The sequence below is a fragment of the Sus scrofa genome, chromosome 4 (assembly GCF_000003025.6).
Source record: "Sus scrofa isolate TJ Tabasco breed Duroc chromosome 4, Sscrofa11.1, whole genome shotgun sequence".
NCBI classification, from domain to species: Eukaryota; Metazoa; Chordata; class Mammalia; order Artiodactyla; family Suidae; genus Sus; species Sus scrofa.
In genome coordinates this window covers 99479500-99501692 of record NC_010446.5, presented here as the reverse complement: position 1 = coordinate 99501692, position 22193 = coordinate 99479500, and the positions used below count along the sequence as shown (strand labels likewise).

The 22193-nt window shown below is 42.9% G+C and overlaps 2 protein-coding genes across 3 annotated transcripts in view; one reads left to right on the top strand and one right to left on the bottom strand.

Moving 5' to 3' along the window:
• The window catches only part of RNF115 (ring finger protein 115), an 84775-nt gene extending 76254 nt beyond the window's left edge, over positions 1-8521 (bottom strand). Inside the window, exon 1 of the mRNA XM_003481472.4 lies at positions 7892-8521. Coding sequence (XP_003481520.1) covers positions 7892-7993 — 102 coding nt within the window. The 5' untranslated portion in view covers positions 7994-8521. The remainder of the gene's footprint in view (positions 1-7891) is intronic.
• POLR3C (RNA polymerase III subunit C) lies at positions 7556-21480 on the top strand. Of its 2 annotated transcripts, XM_021089946.1 has the most exons (15): positions 7556-8477; positions 9491-9657; positions 10185-10440; positions 10551-10736; positions 12596-12684; positions 13502-13606; positions 13736-13828; positions 15379-15459; positions 15721-15772; positions 16411-16471; positions 16925-17075; positions 17844-17945; positions 18062-18111; positions 19079-19228; positions 21239-21480. In XM_021089946.1, exons 2-15 carry the CDS (start codon positions 9511-9513, stop codon positions 21318-21320), a joined length of 1605 nt encoding a protein of 534 aa, XP_020945605.1. In that variant the 5' UTR covers positions 7556-8477; positions 9491-9510; the 3' UTR covers positions 21321-21480. The 2 variants fall into 2 exon arrangements, with proteins under 2 accessions (XP_020945605.1, XP_020945606.1); XM_021089947.1 differs by lacking the exon at positions 7556-8477 and having other exon boundaries at positions 9486-9657.

The window sequence follows — 22193 nt, the reverse complement described above, 5'->3', positions numbered from 1 at the left end:
AGTCTATTCAAGTAAGCACAACATCAAAGTGAGTGGCAAAGAGGTAAATATAGAATAACTAGTCTACTAAGAACGTCCCTGCGACACCTGCTGAAATCATCAAGGAGAGGGATTACCTACCTTAACAGATTTCTCCAGCCCATTTTGATTAAAAGAGGCTGAGCAATCTATTTAACAAAGAAGAAAACTGTGTCTGGTTTAAAATCACCAGAGCCAATTCTATTTGTTACATATGCATCTAGAGACCTCTAAGGCACTTTGAACTGGTAACAAGTGAACTTATGGAGGGGAAAAAAAAAAAAAAAGATTTTAAAAAAGCTTTCAGGTGTTCCCATTGTGGCTCAGGGGAAATGGATCTGACTAGTATCTACAAGGATGCCAGTTTGATCCCTGGCCTTGCTCAATGGGATCCTGCGGTGCTGTGGCTATGGTGTGTAGGCCGGTAGCTGTAGCTCGGATTCAGCCCCTAGCTTGGGAACTTCCAAGTGCCGCAGGTTCGGCCCTAAAAAGACAAAAAAATAAATAAATAAATAAAATAAAGAAAAGAAATAAAAGCTTTCAGAAGCTAACCTAAACTTCTGTGTGAAACTGTAAGAACTACCTAAAATGTTTCTATTATGGTAAAGATCTTATTTCTCTACAAAAAAGGACTGCTCATTCCTACACAACCTTTCAAATCGAAGACTGCATAGCTCCATTTCTCTCAATGCTCACCCCAGCTTTTCAGTAGGCACACCTCATTACTATTTTACAGTGGGGTATACTAAGGTAAAGTTAGACTGTCAGGAGACTCAATTCCAATCCCATGAAGAATTAGTATTGGAACAAAGATTGATAATTTCAGTGCACCCACTCAACCAAGAGTTTAAAGAAACTGAAAGTTTAAGTACAAAATCTCCTATGCTCATGAAAACTTTCAAAAACTATAAGAAACACAGAAAGTAAAACTTAACAATGCTAAGATGAGCTATAGAAAAACTAGAAGGAAAAAAAAATGGGGGGGGGGAGCATGCCAGTAGCAGCCTGATGTGGGATCTCAGTTCCCAGACTGACTCTGGCCATATCGGCAAAAGTGCCAAGTCCTAACCACAAGACCTCTAGGGAACTCCCCCCAAAAATTTTTTTTAAAGAAAAACTAAAAGTTAGACTTGTCTGTTTTTGCTTTGTTTTCAAGCTGGAATTTCCAGATGTCTTACTAAGTTACATGTGGGTTTACTACCTCGATTAAATCCCAACTGACAAAAAATCTGGATACTTTTCTTTCAGTTGCCTAAGTGTGTAACTTGAGAAAACTGATCCAAGACCTCTGGTCTAGGTACCCACAGGGACAGAAAGTGACCCCAACAGATACTGCTATAATATAGCATTATACTGCTATAGCACTTAACTACTGTTCTAAACAATCTCTCCCATCAGGGCCTTGCCTGAAATTATATGGTCTCAATTATCTTACTGAAAATTCTCAACAGGATCCCAAAATTAGAAATCAAAGCTACACCGAAAACAAAACACTACTGACACAAGAAAACAGTGACTATCCCTTTATCCTATTCCAGGGTTCCTCAACCTCAGTGTTCTTGACATCTGGGGCCCAATAATTAATTCTTTGTTGGGGGGAAGGCTGTCCTGTCCATTGAAGCATGTTTAGCAGCATCCCTGGCCTCTAACTGCTAGTGCCACAAACAACTCTCCCTTTTCCCTCAGTTGTGATAACCAAAAATATCTACAGACATAGCCAAATTTTCTCCTAAAGAGCAAAACTGCCCCCAGCTGAGAGCCGCTGCTTTACATTATCTCCTTTATTGATCCAGTATTAACCGCAAAGAGATGAAACCAAGTCAGCATCCACAGGCTTTTTATCCTTAGACCATTTAACTACAGAGAATAAGAAACAATCCACATCTTCTTTCCTCTTCTAATAAGACGACTGACAGACCTTAGCATCCTCTCCCGGAACATAAGTAAAGGTCATAAAAACATAAAGAAACACAAAGTGTTAGCAACCAGTTGATACTTCCCCCAAAAATACAAGGAATTTCATCTGCAGTGAGTTTGATTTTAAGATTTTTGTTCTTCCTCATACTGAGAAAAAAAAAAAAAAATACCCACAGATTTCCCCAAGATATACTTGTCTATTTATCAGCAGAATGTCAAGATTAGAACTAGCCGTCTACTGATAAGAGTGTTTCTCATTTCTAGATCCCTGCAGGAAATATATTTACTGACACTCTATGTTCAAATTTCACATGGTAGCACCTGCATTTTGTACCACTGCCTTTTAGATAAAGATCTCACATCACAAGAGCCACTACTTCTTAAATATAACTACCAAGTACTGAATTCACTGTATTATTCAAGAAACATCTAATAAGCAATTGCTATACAGTACCAGAAAGATGTTAGATAATCAAGCAGACTTTTAGCCAGTAAGTCACCAACAGCAGAATTTAAGATATCTAATAATTAAAACCTCGAAAACCCAAATCAAATCACTAATTCCTTCCCACAGTTCAACAAAACTACCTAACATTACTTAGACACCACTCTAAGATCTTTCTAAGAATTAGGCAATTTTAAGAAGCAAGTCCAGGGAGTTCCCGTTGTGACTCAGCAGAAATGAATCCAACTAGGAACCATGAGGTTTCGGGTTCAATCCCTGGCCTGGCTCAGTGGCTTAAGGATCTGGCATTGCCGTGAGCTGTGGTGTAGGTCAAAGACGCGGCTCGGATCTGGCAGTGCTGTGGCTGTGGTGTAGGCCAGCAGCTGCAGCTCTGATTAGACCCCTAGCCTGGGAACCTCCATATGCCACAGGTGCAGCCCTAAAAAGCAAAAAAATAAAAAGCAAGGCCAGGGAGTTTCTGTTAGGGCTCAGTGAGTTAAGAACCCAACTAGTATCCATGAGGATGTAGGTTCGATCCCTAGCCTCGCTCGATAAGGATTTAGCATTGACACAAGCTGTGGGCTGGGATCCCACATTGCTGTGGCTGTGGTGTAGGCAGCTCAAATTCAACCCCTAACCCGGGAACTTCCATATGCTGCAGGTGGGGCCATTTAAAAGCAAAAGAAAAAAAAAAAAAGAAAGGGCAAGACCAAGAGTACCTGGTGGCTCAGCAGGTTAAGGACCCAGCATTGTCAATGCTGTGACTTAGGCTGCTGCTGTGGCATGGATTTGATCCCTGGCCCGGGAACTTCCACATGTCACAGATGCAGCCAAATATATAAATAAAAATAAAAAGCAAGGCCAGTGATACTCAAGAGTTACAAAGTCTTTAAGAAATCTACTTCTGGAGTTCCCTTATGATGCAGCGGGTTAAAGATTCAAGGCTCAGGTCACTGCAGTGGCACAGGTTTAATTCCTGGCCTGGGAATTTTCACATGTCTCAGGCACGGCCAAAAAAAAAAAATCTACTTTTTAGCTACTCTTATGGGATGGTTAGAAAGGTTCCCTGTCTTAGAGTCATTGTGAGTATAGCACAATGACAGTGACTTTTAGAGTACCTGATAAGGAACCAAACTAGGTAACATTACCTATTGATAAAGATGACATTTTATTAGACCAAAGGTGATATATTAAAGAGACATGAGAGGGAGAGAAGTCTGCTACTTCCTTCAGGCAGAGCTTCAAAAGTGAGCAATACCCTTGCAGTCCTTAATTCGACTGTTCCCTTCTCAGGATTTGGCTACTCTGGTCTCCAAAAAACACTTAAGAACCACTTAGTTTCTCATCAATACCAAAAGTAGTTTTCTCTGCATATGATTTATCTTACCTGTTTAATGACTACTAGATTTAATCTCATAAAATGATATTCCCTGACCTTGATTTAAAAGTGGAGGAGGGTAGTATAGAGATGAAATGACACCTTTATATTCCATGACCCAGCCCTCTGTGGCATACCCAGTATCCCTCAATATCATAGAGTAACTATCAGTACTGGCTTCACAGTGTCTCTCAATGGGATAGTCAGGTGAGGTGGAAGTTTCTATTGTGCTTTGAAAATAACTTTAAATTACTTAAGCATTTCCTCTATCGTCTGATGGCCAAAACACATAACAAAGCCATTTTACCCAATTATATACAAACTTGAAACAAAAGGGTAAAGGGTTTCAGACCATATAATCAAAATCTCTTTTTTTTTTTTTTTTCTTTTTAGGGCCACACTGGAAGCATGTGGAGGTTCCCAGACTAGGAGTCACCACTGAGTGAGGCCAGGGATCAAACCTGTGTCCTCATGGATTCGAGTCAGCTTCGTCTCCACTGAGCCATGACAGGAACTCCCAAATCTCTTCTTTTAAAGTCCAAGTTTAGGGAGTTCTCGTTGCAGCTAAACCTACAAAGCATTAGACATAACTCTACCGCTCTCAGAAGTTATAACCAAAATTATTTTTTTAACGCAGACATTAAAGTTAGCTAATATGAATCTTTCAGAGGAGTAGGAGTGACAAGAAAAACAATAAACAAAAACCGTTTCAGGGATGAACGCTGAGCAAGCTACTGTTATTGCCTGCACATACTTCTGAATGTATCAGGAGGTGCTATAACCTAGAGAACGGGGAAGGGAGAGAAGAAATAAGAGTTGTAAAACCTTGCAACCTAGTGCCACAGAACACAATTACAACTCTATGTGGTGAGTAAATTGGCCAGAGATGAGAGGGCTCCGAAGCAGTCCCCTCCCACTGACTGGGTGAAGAAACCTACCCAGTGACAGCTCATGAAGAGCGGATGTAAAATTCAATGCCAGCCTCTGGTGCTCCCAAAGGACAACACTCATGGGTAAGGGATCTAGTGACCACCAGAGTTAAGTACCTCCTTGAGATGTAAATTAACTCCAGACAAGAAAAACTTCATTCTAGATAGCCTAGGTCTGGCTATCCACAGAAAGACAACCAGGTTTCACCCAACACTGATCCAGCACAAGAAACAATGCATACCTAATGTATGCTGCATACTTACAATGAAGGAATCTCAAGTTATACCAAAAAAATATTATTAAGGAGTTACCTGGTGGCTCAGCAGGTTACAGTGTTGTCACTGCAGTGGCTCAGGTTGCTGCAGTGGAGAGGGTTTGATCCCTGGTACTGGAACTTCCGCATGCCACAGGTGTGGCCAAAAAAAAAAAAAAAAATTATTTTTAAAACTTTTCAGAGTTCCCATCATGGCTCAGTGGTTAACGAACCTGACTAGGATCCATGAGGACTCGGGTTTGATTCCTGGTCTCACTTAGTGGGTTAAGGATCTGGCGTTGCGATGAGCTATGGTGTAGGTTGCAGACTCAGCTCATATCCTGCGTTGCTGTGGCTGTGGCATAGGCTGACAGCTACAGCTCCGACTGGACCCCTAGCCTGGGAACTTCCATATGTCACGGGTATGGTCCTAAAAAGACAAAAAAAGGCAAAAAAAAAAAAAAAAAAAAAAAAAAAAGCCCTCTTCAGTGTTGTCCTACATACACAAAAATCATTACTGACTAACCAGTGTTGAGTTGGTTTTTCAGAAGCAGAGAAAGAGATATACTGAATCAGCCACTTACTAACCTGATCATTCTTACAACCAACATTTTTAAGATGACATTTTCAAGATGGCAAGGCAATAAATAAATAAATAAATAAATAAATATGCATAGCAACAATGATTTACTAAAGGTTTCTCCTTTCTTCCTCAACTCACTCTTCCTTTTCTAACTCGGTCTATGCTATTGTCCTCAATCTGAATTCTACCTATCCTTCAAAACTCAATTTAGGAGTTCCCTAGTGGCCCAGCAGTTAAGGATTTGGCATTGTCACTGCTGTGGCACAGGTTAGATCCCTGGTCAGGGAATTTCCACACACCTTGGACGCAGAAAAAAAAAAAAAAAAACAAAAAAAAACTCAAATTTAAATCACATTTTGTTTGTCACTTCTTCCCAACCTCATATCACCAACACCTCCCTCTGAATTCTAAAGCACATATTATCCATCCTCATTCACCTTGGTTATTACTTTTAACAATACTGTGAGGTGCTTAAGAGCAGAAACCATATATTCCTCAGTATTACCTCCAGGACCTTCAGTTGAGAACCTTGTATGTCTGCAGGGAAGTATTCCGTTACACTTAAAAGTGTTATGCCTCAATTTACAAATCAGGCATGACAGATAATAAATCAGACTAGAAAGATCAATGACTTCTCCTCCAGGCATCAAACTAAGGCTTAGAAAAACACCTAAAAAGTCTTTCAAATGAGCCCTTTTCAAGAGCACTTTGAAGTGAGGACTTGAGATGGTAGGGAGAAAAGATACAGTAAGTGGAGGAAAGTTAGACTGTTTTCTCACTCTCAAAGGCAAACGGTGAACAGCAACTTAAAGATCAGAATAGCCAAGGCCTCACTGTTCATTAGGGCATCACATTCAACATGTCACTCATCACACATGCACTGGCTGAATTCCAGACTCCCTCTCTGTGGTAAGGAAGAGTTCTGGAGCCTCCAATGTCCACTGGAAAAACAAACAAACAAACAAACAAGCCACGGCACCTGCTCTTCTCAGCACTGAAGTATAGCAAAAAGCACACAGACACAGACACACAGCCAAATCATCCAAGCAAAACTAAAAGAGCGTGTAGATGAAACTACGACCATGAAGTTAGGGGTGGGGCAAATAGAGAAGAAAGAAAATACAGCAAAAGCCTGAAAAAGCACAACTCAAGTGAAAAGGCTAAAATACTGTTTAGGCACTTTTCACTGGACTCCACTGGTGTTTCTAAGAACTAAGACACAGAGACACACTTTAATAGGCTTTCTCACAGATTGTATCTGAGACACTATAAACACTGAGATAAGTAGTTACACAGACACCCTCTTAAGGCTGAACAAAGATACTTCTAAGGAAAAGAACAACCATAACTAGTTCTAAAGATGGTTGGCCAAAGGTAGGATTAACATTCACCCTGGTGGATCTCCCTGCAGTAGTAACTCAACCTAAAACAGCCTCTGGGCTTGGGGTGCAATAGCTGGCAAGCATGCTGCAGAAGCACTTTTTTTCCACAGCCAACAGCACTACCTCTCTAGGGGCTAACACAGTCTGGCAGAAACTGACGAAAACCAATTTTACGTCAGAGGATGCAGTCCCCAACATTCTGTCCTAGATCTTCTCACTAAGTGAAGAGAGAGAATGGGGGAGGGGAAGGAGGGGCGGGTAAGGCAGGTGGTGCTAAAGATACTGGCAGCATGACAACCAAAATAAGAGAGTTGAAAGAATATGTTCTGCCTTCTTCCTAAAGCCATTTCCTTCGACAGTGATTGGGATCGCAGTCCGCAAGTCATTAGTACACCGCTGTTTTCACTTTCACAAGAACGCTGGAAACCCCTGAAGAGTAAAATCCCCCTCTCTGCCCAGTTACCTTCCAACCCTCCCTCCCCCCCCCGCCCCGCTTTCTTCCCTCCTTCCCTAGAGACAATGAATAAAGACAATCCTCAGCAATCCGCTATATTGCTTCAATGAGGATAGTGGAAGGGGAGATCTGATGAAAAGTGGAAAAGGAAATAAAGATGAGAAGCAACAGCGGAAGGGGGGGGGAGGTCATTGTGGAAAGAGACAAGGTGAAGAAGAATGTAAGAAAACGGAGAGGAGGGGGTCAGCAGAAAACTTGCTAAGGAAAACCAGGAAAAAAAAAATAATAGAGGGCAGGTAAAAAGGGGAAAGAGTGAGGGACAGGTGGAGCATCCGAATGGAAAAAAGGCTGGGCGGGAGTTACTGAGCCACACAGCCCGGACGCCCGGGGTTTAGGAGACAGTGGGCAGCAGGTACCTGGGATACCCATGTCAGGGGAGTCGGGGCTGTGCGGGAAGCCTAAGCGCCGTTCTGGGACATCCGGACGAGGAACCCACGCGGACGCTGGCGTGCAGAGGACACACACTCTTACCGGTAGTTTGGGGCTGACCTCGCCCTTGCAAAAGTGGCAGAAAAACCGGTGCGCGGCAACAGCGGCGCCTGCGCCGGCCCCGGCCGCCGAGGCCTCCGCCATTTTTCTCTCCCGGCGCCGCCGTCCGAGAGGGCAGCCGGCCCGTCGCTCCCCAGGCCGCTACCTCCCGGCTACAAGAGACGCCTCTGCCTCCGCCGCCGCCGCTTCTTCAGCGCAGCTGGCCGCTCCAGAGTCCGCGCGGGTCACGTGAGCCCGCCCGGCCCACAAGGCGTCGGCGAGGACGGCGACCCCACGGCCCGCCTCCCGGCACCAAAGAGCTACAGGAAGGAGAGTCCGTCCGGCGCTGCCCTCCCGCCGGCTCCTCTAACACCCCTCGCCGGTCCTCCAACCTCCCAGCGAGAAGGAAGCAAGAGCGTCCCCGGAAACCACCGAAACGCTGGGGTAGAGCGGCACACGTTTTTCCTCTTTGCTGACCCTCCTCGTTGGCCGGGCTCCTGCGCAAAAGGGCCTTGGGGTGCCTTCTGCTCGAGCCGCTGGCTGGAGCCGCACGAGGTCGGCGGCGGCTTTAGATTGCATTGACCCAGAGGTTAGTGGAAAATGCGGTCTGAATGAGGCCGTTTCTCTAGACCCAGGGACCCAGTCCGGAACCGGAACCTGGGGGAAGGAAGTGTAGAATCAGGAGCCAGGTTCCTTGGAAATCCTTATCAAGGATGGCAGATGGTCTGGGGATACTTCCCCAAAGACCTGTGAGTGGGAATACTGAGACTGAAAGACACAGTCTTGGCTTCTGAGGGATTGGGAGAAATAAATGAACAGACCAGTGTGTGGTAGCACTTATGACAACAAGTGATTTTATAGTCAACTATGTTTGTTTCTTTTTGTGTCTACTTTGTCAAGGAGTAGAAATTTCAGAATACTGCCCTGCCAACAACATGCTTCATCTGTTGTTTGAAACACTCTGTTGAGACGCTCCTAATTTATTTTGCAAAGTTGTCATTTCTTACGGATTGGGAATGACACTTCCTGTTCACTCCCAATAGGCTGTGAATAGTGTCCTTAATTCCTCCAAATAAAATCATCTACACACGATATTTAAAGAAAATTGGACTCGTACATCCCATAAGGATAAGTTTGATATATTGTCTTGCAGTCTTTTTTTTCTTATACCTATAAGAAAAAAGGGGGTTTTTTTTTCACAATAATTTAAGTTTCTTCTACATTTTGCTTTGTAACCTGCTTCTTTCACTTAATGAACAATTTTGTACACTAATACATGTTACACTTCATTGTAAACATAGACGTAGTATGCCATTGTATGAGTCTACCATAATTTATTGAAATAATCCCGTATTGTTAGATATTATATTGTTTCTGGAATGTCAGTATTCTAAAGTGACATCATTATTATTCGCTTGAAACAAAATAGCCAAAGCAAAAGTATTAGGTCAAAGATATGCAAGATTTTAAGGCTTTTGACGTATCTACTGTCAAGTTGCCCTCCAAAAAGTACATGAATTTACACTTAGCAGCTCTACTCCAACATAAAAGAAAAACTTCCCATCGTGCTATTTTTTCTTTTCTTTTCTTTTCTTTTCTCAGGTCTGAGACTTCTCAGTACAATGACTCAAGCAGAAATTAAACTGTGTTCTTTATTGCTGCAAGAGCATTTTGGAGAGATTGTAGAAAAAATTGGAGTCCACCTAATCAGAACTGGCAGCCAGCCACTAAGAGTTATTGCCCATGACACAAGAACATCGCTGGATCAGGTATGTTTGGATCACACTAATTTGCTTTTATTTCATTAGTTTCCTTTACCTACCCTTGAATATTACTACTCCCCACCCCACAAAATACAAAAGAGAGCTACACTGAGATCAGAACAGTGTCATTGGGAGGGAGAGAGGATGAGACATAGTGCCTAAGGTTCTGCTTCTCAAAGCGATCTGGCTCACTGTGGCTTCTTAGGCAAACCTGTGCTTTTCATTTGCCATACTTCATTCATGCATGATGAGTCTATTAATTTCAGCACTACCTTTAAGGAATGGCAGTAACAGAGAGCAAGTAAGTTGTACTTTGTAAGATAAAGATCAGAGGAAATATGAGCTAGGAATCCTCCTGATTTCTTCATAAGATGAACAATGCGATTCTTAACAGCTATTCCAATGGAGAGAGAGAAGATGCACGGAGGTTCCAGCCATCTCCTGAAGTTTAGTAAATTGTTGGACAGAAATTGCCAACAATAATGAACTGCATTTTCCAATTTTTTTTTCTCTTTCTTTTGTGTCCTCTCTAGGTTAAAAAAGCCCTTTGTGTCCTCATCCAGCATAACCTGGTGATATATCAAGTGCACAAACGTGGTGTGGTGGAGTATGAAGCCCAGTGCAGCCGGGTGTTGCGAATGCTTAGGTATCCCCGGTACATCTATACTGCCAAAACGCTGTACAGTGACACTGGAGAGCTGATTGTTGAGGAGCTGCTGTTGAACGGCAAAATGACAATGTCAGCTGTTGTGAAGAAAGTAGCAGATCGGCTCACAGAGACTATGGAGGGTCAGTACTGTACCCACAGCTGTTAGCAAAAGCATAGATTGGCTGGCTGCAGGAGTGGCCCCTTAGCTGTCTGAGGCCATCTCACCTGCCTCTTTCCTCCTGTTGTACAGATGGCAAGACCATGGACTATGCTGAGGTATCGAACACATTTGTGCGACTAGCAGACACACACTTCGTGCAGCGTTGCCCCTTGGTGCCTGCCACTGAGAATTCAGACCCTGGGCCATTGCCACCTGCCCCTAATCTTGTCATCAATGAAAAGGACATGTACCTGGTTCCTAAACTGAGCTTGATAGGTAAGGAATTTTGACCCCTAGAACTGTAACTAATGGTATATTCTTCCTCAGTGATTGTTGAATGAATGAATGAATCAGTAAGCAGTTACCGAGGATTTACTCTATGCCAGTTACTGTGGTATAAAGTCATGCAAAAAAACCCATTATGGTCCCTGCCCTCACGGGATATAAGTCTTGTAGAGGAGGCTTCCATTAATCAAATAGCCTCACAGATGAATGACTGACAAACTGTGATAGGTATTATGAAGGAAAAGTATGGGGCGTTATGAAAATATATAATGGGTGCGTTGTGGTGCAGTGGAAACAAATCCAGCTAGGAACCATGAGGTTGCAGATTCAATCCCTGGCCTTGCTCGGTGGATTAAGGATCTGGCATTGCCATGAGCTGTGGTGTAGGTCACAGACACAGCCTGGATCCCGAGTTGCTACAGCTCCGATTAGACCTCTAGCCTGGGAACCTTCATATGCCGCAGGTACGGCCCTATAAAGACAAAAAATAAAAAAAATTAAAATTAAAAAATAAATAAGTGAAAATATATAATGGGGGACCAGATTTATCTGGGGGTTTTGGACACATGCTTTTCTGAGAAAATGGCATTTGAACTAAGATTTGAAGCAGAAGTAGGGGGAGTTCCCGTCGTGGCGCAGTGGTTAACGAATCCGACTAGGAACCATGAGGTTGCGGGTTCGGTCCCTGCCCTATGCTCAGTGGGTTAACGATCCGGCGTTGCCGTGAGCTGTGGTGTAGGTTGCAGACGCGGCTCGGATCCCGCGTTGCTGTGGCTCTGGCGTAGGCCAGTGGCTACAGCTCCGATTTGACCCCTAGCCTGGGAACCTCCACATGCCGCGGGAGCAGCCCAAGAAATAGCAACAACAACAACAGACAAAAGACAAAAAAAAAAGAAAAAAAAAAAAAACAGATGAAGCAGAAGTAGGAGCCACCCAGTGAGGTAAGGTATGAAGGGGTAGAGAGAATAAGCACTTTTGGCAAAAGGAAGATAATTTTTAGTAAGGGAAAAAAATAGGATATTTGAAGAAGTAAAAGAAGATCAGTGTAGTTAAAGCCCAGTGAGCAAAGGAAAGAGAGTCATAAGATAAGGTTATAGAGACAGGCAGGGGCTGGATCATGCAGAACACCTGTTCCTTATCCTAAAAGGAAAGGAAAACTGCTAAAGAAGTGTAAGGGAAGTAACATGATCTAATTTGCATTTTTAAAATATTTTTCTGTCTGCAGAAAGGGCAAGGCAAAGGTAAATGTAGATAAACCAGTGAAAAGTTAGACATAGAAGGGGTGAGGAAGCCAGAGAAATCAAGAATAACATCTGTGTCTGTTTGGAGCAGGAGCAGTTTAAGGGAGAAAGACTGAATTTCTTTTTGAACATACTGAGTCTCAGACTTCATCATTAGCTTGAATTTCTTGTAGTTCCTCAGTCTCCTCCACATCTCTAACATAGAGGTAGCTTCGGATGTCTTTGAAATAGAGACACCTCGGAGTTCGCGTCGTGGCGCAGTGGTTAACGAATCCGACTAGGAACCATGAGGTTGAGGGTTCGGTCCCTGCCCTTGCTCAGTGGGTTAACGATCCGGCGTTGCCGTGAGCTGTGGTGTAGGTCGCAGACACGGCTCGGATCCCGCGTTGCTGTGGCTCTGGTGTAGGCCTGGTGGCTACAGCTCCGATTAGACCCCTAGCCTGGGAACCTCCATATGCCGTAGGAGTGGCCCAAGAAACAGCAAAAAGACCAAAAAAAAAAAAAAAAAAAAAGAAAGAAAAAAGAAATAGAGACACCTGCTGTCACGTTCGGTCATTTCCTGTCATCCCATGAGATACAGGCTAACTGTTTACCTGTTTTATTTGGCAGGGAAAGGTAAAAGGAGGAGGTCATCTGACGAAGATGCTACTGGGGAACCCAAGGCCAAGAGACCAAAACATGCCACAGATAACAAAGAGGTAATGGGGTTCTTTATTTTTTCTTCTTTTTTGTCTTTTTAGGGCCGCACCGTTGACATGGAGTTCCCAGGCTAGGGGTCTAATCGGAGCTGTAGCTGCCAGCCTACACCACAACACAGCCATGCCAGATCTGAGCCACATCTGTGATCTATACCACAGCTCATGGCAACACCACCAGATCCTTAAGCCACTGAGCGAGGCCAGGGATTGAACCTGAAACCTAGTGGTTCCTAGTCGGATTCATTTCCGCTGCTCCAGGAAGGGAACTCCCAGTAATGGGGTTCTTAATTAGGAGTCCTCACCCTAAGGCAACTCAGAAAGAGTACCAAGATAACAAGCCCCAAAAGAGCTTAAAGGTTCTTGGGATTATGAAGTTCATTCAGTACTGGCTGGGGGAGTTCCCTTTGTGGCTCAGTGGTTAACGAACCCAACTAGGATGCCTGGCCTTACTCAGTGGGTTAAGGATCCCACGATACCGAGCTGTGGTATAGGTCACAGATTAAGCTCAGATCTTGAGTAGCTGTGGTGTAGGCCAGCAGTTGTAGCTCCAATTCGACCCCTAGCCTGGGAACTTCCATTTGCCACAGGTGCAGCCCTAAAAGCAAAAATTAAAAATTAAAAATTAAAAAGCTGAAGTTGGGGGTTCTGAATTTATCATTGTTGAGGTGCTAAGTCCACATGATTGAATGATTGTTTTGTTTTGTTTTTTCTCCAACCAATTTAGCTGCTACTGTATAGGAGAAGAAATAATGAATAGTTATATCCAAGCTCCTTGCTAGAAAACTCTTCATTGTATCTAAATGTTTCTCCTCCTCAGCCCAGCCCAGATGATGGGATTTATTGGCAGGCCAATCTTGACAGATTCCACCAGCACTTCCGTGACCAAGCCATTGTCAGTGCAGTTGCCAACAGGATGGACCAGGTAATATCGGAGTGGGTGGGACAGTGGCTGTCAGGGACATTCACTTATTTGCCAGATGTGGCCATTGGCTTATAGCCAGAGCCAGCATGCAGAGTGAATTCTGAACTCCAGTTCACTTTTCAAACCCAGACCAGCAGCGAGATTGTGCGGACCATGCTCCGGATGAGTGAGATCACCACTTCCTCTAGTGCCCCCTTCACTCAGCCGTTGTCTTCCAATGAGGTGAGCTCCCTGTTCTTGATAGACTTGGATATCGTAATTGTTACCCACAGAGCCTGGGATTAGGTTGAGATCCGAGCCTCAAAGAAAGGGTTCTTGCTGTTGGAGGTGGGGCAGGGATTATCTTCATGTGGTGGGTACTGAAATATTTGGTCTCTTGGGAATCCAGTCTTTAAAACCTAAACCATTATCTTAGTCAAACTGCAAGTTGTTCTTAATTGTTCTAAGCATCCAGTGTTTGGAATCTTAGCCTCAGTGCCTGAGACATTATTTGGCCCCTTTTAGATGTTTTTTTCAGTATACTTTATATATTTTCAATTTGTTTTAAAAATGTTTTGCTTATTAAATTTGTAATTAAAACATTAACATTTAAGGTATCAAATGTTTTCTTTCTTTTGACCACACCCATGGCAAATGGAAGTTCCCAGGCTGGGGATAGAATCCGAGCCACAGCTGCAGCAATGCCAGATCCTTAACCAACTGTGCCTGGCTAGGGATCAAGCCCATGCCATCTCAGAGACAATGCCGGATCTTAACCCACTGCACCTTAGTGGAAACTCCAAATGTTTTATTTATGTTCTATTACTTTTCTAATTATACAAATATTTATCCCTATTAAATATAGTTACTGTATTTTTATTTAAATTTTTTTTAACTTAAAACTTTAAATATAAGTTTTTTTCTGATGGCAGAAGTAACTGCATGACTGGGAGTTTCCGTTTTGACTCAGCGGGTTAAGGACCCAAGGTTGTCTCTGTGAGGATATGGGTTCAATCCACACAGATGCAGCTCAGATCCCATGTTGCTGTGGTGTTGGCCAGCAACCGCAGCTCCGATTCAACCCCAGCCCACTAACTTCCATATGCCGTAGGTATGGCTGTAAAAAGAAAAAAAAAGTAACTGCATGACCTATACTCAAACAGCATAGAAATGTATAATTTTTCTAAGGTTTTAGTTCCCCAAACTTTCAGGAATGGCTGACATGTTCTATATCTTGTAGGTGGTAATTACAAAGATATATACAATTGTTAACACTCATCAAACTGAACCTTTAAGATTTGTGCTTCTTGTACATAATATACCCCAGTTTAAACATAGATAGATAGATAGATATAGTTTTGCATAATCCCAGTCTCTTGTCAGTAGTTTGGTACATATCTTTATTCAGACTTTTTTATGTATAGTCTTACATAAATGTATGTGTATTTTTTAACCAAAAGGAAAAAAAAAATGGGATTATACTCTACACACTGTCCTAAACTTGCTTCTCTCTTATGACAGTATATGTAAACCTTCTTTCCATGTCAGTATTTTTAGATCTGCCTGATTCTTTATAATGGCCATATCCTATTCCATTTAATGGCCAATGTTGTACTTTAATCAATTCTTTGTTATTGGTCATTGAATTGGCTCTAGGTTTTTTTTACTCTTACCAACAACACTGCATATTTTTGGATATTTTATACTTGTGAGATCTAAAAACATCTTTATTTCAGCAATGTCAGCAATTGTAAGTTCTCAAACCAATTTTCGCTGTCTCTTTTGCTCCGTAGATCTTCAGATCCCTCCCTGTTGGCTATAACATCTCTAAGCAAGTTCTTGATCAGTATCTCACTCTGCTGGCAGATGATCCAGTAAGTCCATTTTTTTTCTTTTTGATTTCCTTTTTTCTGTTCTATTTACAATTTATTTCTGCCACTGATACCTGTTATCATTCTTCTGTAGCCTTATTTCTCTATCTAGTCAGCTGAGACAATTTCTCTACCATCATCTCATAGGAGGGCTTCCTACTGTAGACTCTTGGCCAGATTTGCTCTTTTGGAAACAGCATCACTGGACTTTCCATTCAGATAACACACATTCTCCCTCTCTCTCTCTCTCTTTCTTTTTTATAGCTAGAGTTTGTTGGAAAGTCTGGCGACAGTGGTGGAGGAATGTATGTCATTAGTATCCTTACTGGTGGTTATTTCCTTATAGCCAGGCAGCCTGAACTATGAAATAGGATGGTGACTTGGAAAATAAAAGATTTGGAGTTCCCGTCGTGGCGCAGTGGTTAACGAATCCGACTAGGAACCATGAGGTTGCGGGTTCGGTCCCTGCCCTTGCTCAGTGGGTTAACGATCCGGCGTTGCCGTGAGCTGTGGTGTAGGTTGCAGACGCGGCTCGGATCCCGAGTTGCTGTGGCTCTGGCGTAGGCTGGAGGCTACAGCTCCGATTCAACCCCTAGCCTGGGAACCTCCATATGCCGCGGGAGCGGCCCAAGAAATAGCAACAACAACAACAACAACAAAAAGACAAAAGACAAAAAAAAAAAAAAGAAAATAAAAGATTTGATGATATTTAGTATAGTAAGTAAGTTGGAAAATCGAACTAAAACATTGATGATAAAGAAGTAAAAGGGACTTTTAACTAACCAAATTTTAGTTAAGCAAAACCTTGACTTAATCTAGAGAATTAAGGTTTTGAAATAAATGAGACCAATGTGAAAAACAAAATAGCATTTAAATCTTAAAGACTTAGGAATAAAACTAAGATCACAGTGACCTGGCCAAAACTACTGAGTGACCTTAACCCTCTACATAAAGACCTACATAAGGCTTTAGGATCCCTGGCCACAGCCACTCTGGAGTCTGTCGTGCAGGAGAGGTAAGGAGGTCACCCTGTTTGGGGTTCGGGGTCAGACACTTCCTTTCCATGCCCCATTTGAACAAACAATTTGATCATTATATAAGCAAACCAGCAGAGGCACACGTTGGCACATGTTGCCCCCTTTTTCCACTGGACTGTACAGATCCCATCTACTACTGCTTTTTTACCCTGAATACCCTGCCGCCTAATTCCTAGTGATGTCAGTTAACCAGCCTTCCTAAAGCCTTTCCTTACAAATGCGGGAACTGAGGTATTCAAGTGAGTCAGCCCTGGTGAGTCTCTTATGCTTATCGGTACCGTCATCAATCTTGGGAGTTAAGAAAGAATTCTCTGATTGCTGTTCCTTTCTGGTCGTGGCTCCACACATGGAAACCGAACAACCACCATCTGTGACTAAGTGCTAAAGCTAATCTATGTTGGCATGCCATTTGCTGCTTCATTCCTTTCCAGATTTGGATCACGCTGTGCCAGAATCTTCCGTCTAGTTTTGCAAAAGAAACACCTGGAGCAGAAGCAGGTAGAAGACTTTGCAATGATTCCAGCAAAGGAGGCAAAGGATATGCTTTATAAGATGCTCTCAGAAAATTTCATGTCACTTCAGGTAACAATAATCACCAACCAGCAGAGCTGACCTAGGGTGAGAGATGCTTCTGAAGCAAAGATCCTGAACCCCAATCAGACTCTCTATACATCTCTGAGACAGAAAAAAAGAAAAAGATTAACAGAGCCATAGCAAGCACTTGAAAGATAATCGTGGAGCTTTAACTGGCCTAGTGAAAAAGAGGCATAGCCAGGAAATCACCCCTAAATCACCCTACCCTTTCTTCTTTAGCTTCAGGTCCCTGTGACTTACCGTTTCTTCAAGCCTTAAACTTATTATAAATTAAATCTGTCAACAGCATCTATGGGGTCTTCACCATTTGCAGAGCCATGTAGTACATACCCTGTGAGGAAATAGATTTTGGAGTCAAAAATCATAGCTCTGCCTCTTACCCAGTCACACTGAGCACATTACCTACCATCTTATTCTCCAACTACAAAAATGTTATGGATGATGATAATAGAAATAATATGGTTTTTGTAAAGATCAAATACAGTCTACACATAATGTGGCACATCGGGGTTGCTCAGTAAATGTTAAGTGCCTTCTCTTTCCCCTATCAGGATGTTGACAGTCGCATGGAAAAAAAAAAAAGGGCAGCCCACCCTCTGAGGGGTGGATTATGCTGTAAACACAGATGCTTTATGACTGGGGAAGAGGAAAGCATAATGAAAGAGAGGACTGAGTAGCTCCAGACCGGACAGGTGTTTACTGCCAGTTCTAAAGAAAAGCGTGACTTCTCTTATTTTTCTTTGTTTGGACAAATAGGAGATTCCCAAAACACCAGACCATGCCCCATCGAGGACCTTCTATTTATATACTGTTAACATCCTGTCAGCTGCCCGAATGTTGCTGCACAAGTGCTATAAGGTAACTCCTCCCCATTCCCTCCCAGAGACCTCTTATCCTCATTCCCCCGACTCCAGCCTCTTTAGCTGAGCTTCTTAATTAGAACCATGTGCATTTCTTGTCTTCTCTCCCCTCAGAGTGTAGCCAACTTAATAGAAAGGAGGCAGTTTGAAACCAAAGAAAACAAGTGAGTAACATTTTCAATTGAGTGCATTTTTCAAAGTCAAGAAGCTTATGGGGAAATTTCCTACGGAAATGAAAATCAAGGAGACCCCGTTGTGGTTCAGTGGTAACACAAACCAGACTAGTATCCATGAGGATGTGGGTTTGATCTGGCCCCGATCAGTGGGTTAAAGATCTGGCATTGCCATGAGCTGTGGTGTAGGTCACAGACATGGCTGAGATCTGGCGTTGTTGGGCTTTGGCATAGGCAGCTGCAGCTCCAATTGGACCCCTAGCCTGGGAACTTCCATATGCCACAAATGCGGCCCTAAAAATAAATTAATTAATTTTAAAAATGGAAACCAGGAGTTCCCGTTGTGGCGCAGTGGTTAACGAATCCGACTAGGAACCATGAGGTTGCAGGTTCGATCCCTGCCCTTGCTCAGTGGGTTAAGGATCTGGCATTGCCGTGAGCTGTGGTGTAGGTCGAAAACGCGGTTCAAATCCCAAGTTGCTGTGGTTGTGGTGTAGGCCGGTGGCTACAGCTCCGATTCGACCCCTAGCCTGGGAACCTCCATGTGCCACGTAAGCAGCCCTAGAAAAGGCAAAAAGACAAAAAATAAATATATAAAAATAAAAATGAAAACCAATAGAGACAATAACCAGTCTGGTTGCAGTAATTACTGGCTCAGATTGGCATAAATCATGCATTAGTATACAGTTTTCTCATATATCCCCAGTGAAATAATTCTGCAGGTTAAATTTATGAGCAGTGTACAGACTGGCACCAAATTTTAATTACAAATGAGAGGCAGCAAGGGTTTCAGGAGTGAAGTCACATTGTAACTAAGCTTATAGAAAATATCCTTAGAGAGTGACATTATCCACCTTGACCAGGAACCTGGTAAAGGGGGGAGTTACACCCCAGGGCTACAGAATAAAAGAACCTCCAAGGCTGGGGGACATGCCTCAGAGTTGTGTTTCCCTGACAGGCGTCTACTAGAAAAGTCTCAGAGGGTAGAAGCCATCATTACATCAATGCAGGCTACAGGTGCAGAGGAGGACCAGCTACAAGAAATAGAGGAGATGATCACAGCCCCTGAACGCCAGCAGCTAGAGACCCTGAAACGCAATGTCAGCAAGTAAGCATCATAAACTTCACACCTGTGTTTCAGAATGACTTCCAGACAATTCCACCTCAATATCCTGCTCCCCCTCCAACTTAGCGTGTGCAAACCAAATCTTCTTCCCCAGCTCGATTAGCAGAATCTAGTCCACCATATTTTCCTAAGTTCTAAACTCGGAAAACATTCTCAGCTTCTCTCTCACCGCACACTCTTGTGTCACTCAGGCTGCTGCTTTTACTTCAGTAGTGCATCTGAAATCTGGCCTTTCACCTTGCTCCCCATGCAGGCCTCTTTCCTAGACTTTAGCAATCACCTCCCCCTTCAAACCACTTATCAGAATAAACTTTAAGTTAGTATCTTTAAAGTGATTGATAATGTCAGTCTTCTACTTTAAATGCCTTATTGATTCCTTGTTTACAGTATAAAGACCAGACTCCTTGGCATATAAGACTTCCGAGTCTCATAGCTCCCTGTTTCTTCACCCTCATTTCCTTTCACTCCTCACCACTGACCACCACAGGGATTGCTTGGACTACGTAGGTCACTCTGGAGGGTGTTGTCATCTTAACAATGATTACAGATCTTCCAGCCCGTGAACACAGAAGTTCTTTCCATTTACTTAGGTCTTCCTCCATCTCTTCCAACAATGTTTTGTTGTTTTCAGTGTTCAAGTCTTTCCCTTCTTTTGTTAAATTTATTCCTAAGCATTTATTCTTTTTTGATGTTGTTTTAGTGTTTTCTTAATTTCACTTTTGAATTGTTCATTGCCAGTGTATAGAAATAGAACTGATTTTTGTGTTTTAATTTTATTGGGGTTTTTTTTCCTGTCTTTTGAGGGCCCTTGCCGCGGCATATGGAGATTCCCAGGCTAGGAGTCTAATTGGAGCTGTAGCCGCTGGCCTACGCCAGAGCCACAGCAACTCGGGATCTGAGTTGCATCTGCAACCTACACCACAGCTCACAGCAACACCAGATCCTTAACCCACTGAGTGAGGCCAGGAATCAAGCCCCCAACCTCATGGTTCCTAGTCGGATTGGTTAACCACTGAGCCACGACGGGAACACCTGTGTTTTAATTTTATATCTTGCAATTTTCCTAAATTCATTAGCCCTAGTAGGTTTTTTCATGGCTTCTTTGAGACTTTTTTGTATATAGGATCATTTCATCTGTGAATTAGAAAAAGCTTTATGGAGTTTCTGTTGTGGTGCAGTGGTTAACGAATCTGACTAGGAACCATGAGGTTGCGGGTTCGATTCCTGGCCTTGCTCAGTGGGTTAAGGACCCGGTGTTGCCGTGAGCTGTGGTGTAAGTCACAGACTCGGCTCGGATCCCTCCTTGCTGTGGCTCTGGCATAGGCCGGTGGCTACAGCTCCGATTCGACCCCTAGCCTGGGAACCTCCATATGCCGTGGGAGCACCTCAAGAAAAGGCAAAAAGACAAAAAAAAAAAAAAAGAAAAAAGAAAAAGCTTTATTACTTCTTCCTTTTCATTCTTGATGACTTTTTTTTCCTCACCTAATTTCCAGGCTAGAACTTCCTATAAAAGGTTGAATGGAAGTGAAAAGCCGACATTCTTATCTCGTTCCTTATCACAGGGGGAAACATTCCAGTCTTTCACCATTAAGGATGATGTTAGCTATGAGTTTTTCAATAGATGGCTTCCATCAGGTTGATGAAGTCTCCTATTCCTAATCATTTTAGGCCTCAGCTTCCAATTTAAAACACACTCGGTTCATTTACACCTGTGCCTTTTACATGTGCTGTCTTTCTCCTCACTGCAAATTAGTCTGTAACTTCTCCTGGGACAGAGGCTTTATCTTTTGAGTCCTTAAAAGTTTCCACAATGCCTGGCACATAAAGAGATGCTAAGTAAATGGGAAAATAGTCTATTGGTTCTCTTGCTTTCCACCCAGTACTCTCAAGGGTAACTAAGCAGTTCTCCATGGTGACGTCCAGCCCATCCTCTAATCTTAAATATGCTAATGAATGGGCAGTCTGGGCACATGTTTTCACTTTTTCACTCAGGTTGGATGCCTGTGAGATCCAGGTGGATGAAACCATCTTCCTGCTAGAATCATACATCGAGAGCACCATGAAGAGACAATAACCCAGAAGAAAAGTCTTCCTCAAAAGATCTGAAGAGTTTGGAAGGAGAAATAAAGGAGGTGCCTAGATGCATTCTTTGCAATGGATAAGTCGCAGAGTCTTATACTGTAACCCCATCTCTATCCCTACCACCCAGAATACAGGAAGAGTTTGACATCTTTTTAAGTTTGCTGATCCTGTTTTAGAACCAAAACTGTATCCTCTCTCATCAAATCTTGGCAGGGGAAAGAACTTAAAATCAACTTGATTAATCATCTATCAGATGCATTGGTTCTCATCAAGAAGTTAGCTAAAGATGTATTTGAACATCCCTGATGGTGAAAGAATTTCTTTCTAAGCTGCTTTCAAAAGGCTGTACTTGTCCTTTACCTTGTTAAACTGTAATCTTATATATACACACACAGTGTAGGGAATGTGAAAGACCACTGATGGGATAAAAGGTAATTTCAGGGCCAGCAGGTGATTCGAAACTGACAGCACTAATGGACCTAGCCAGAACAGATTGGGACTTGAACCCACGTGCCGGGACTCAACCCCAACCTAAAGCCAGATTGGGACTTAAATCCACAGTTTTAAATTCAAGTTATTCACCCTGTGTCTGGGCTCACCAAGGCTCAGGTTCTTTATGCCTCCGTGCAGAAGGAATTCAGTCAGAGACAAAGTGATAGGCAAGAAATAGACTTAATAGGATAGGACGCTTGTAAAAGATGCAAACAGGTAGGCAAAGAAGCTCTGCCTGAGGATTCAGTGGGCCACAGTTTTTTCCAAGGGGAGTGGGCGTTGGAAAGGCCCACCTCTTCTGAGAGTAGTAGCTGCTCCTTAGTTTCTGGTAAGGTGTATTCAAATCAGCTGAAGGGTGGTCTTCAAATTCTTG

What these genes read in the sequence shown, in the direction of transcription:
- POLR3C (XM_021089946.1), top strand. Translation starts at nt 9,511, where the DNA reads ATGACTCAAGCAGAAATTAAACTGTGTTCTTTATTGCTGCAAGAGCAT. An exon ending in GCTCACAGAGACTATGGAGG is followed by an intron (nt 10,441 to 10,550) that starts GTCAGTACTGTA and finishes CCTGTTGTACAG; the next exon opens with ATGGCAAGACCATGGACTAT. An exon ending in ATGCCACAGATAACAAAGAG is followed by an intron (nt 12,685 to 13,501) that starts GTAATGGGGTTC and finishes TCTCCTCCTCAG; the next exon opens with CCCAGCCCAGATGATGGGAT.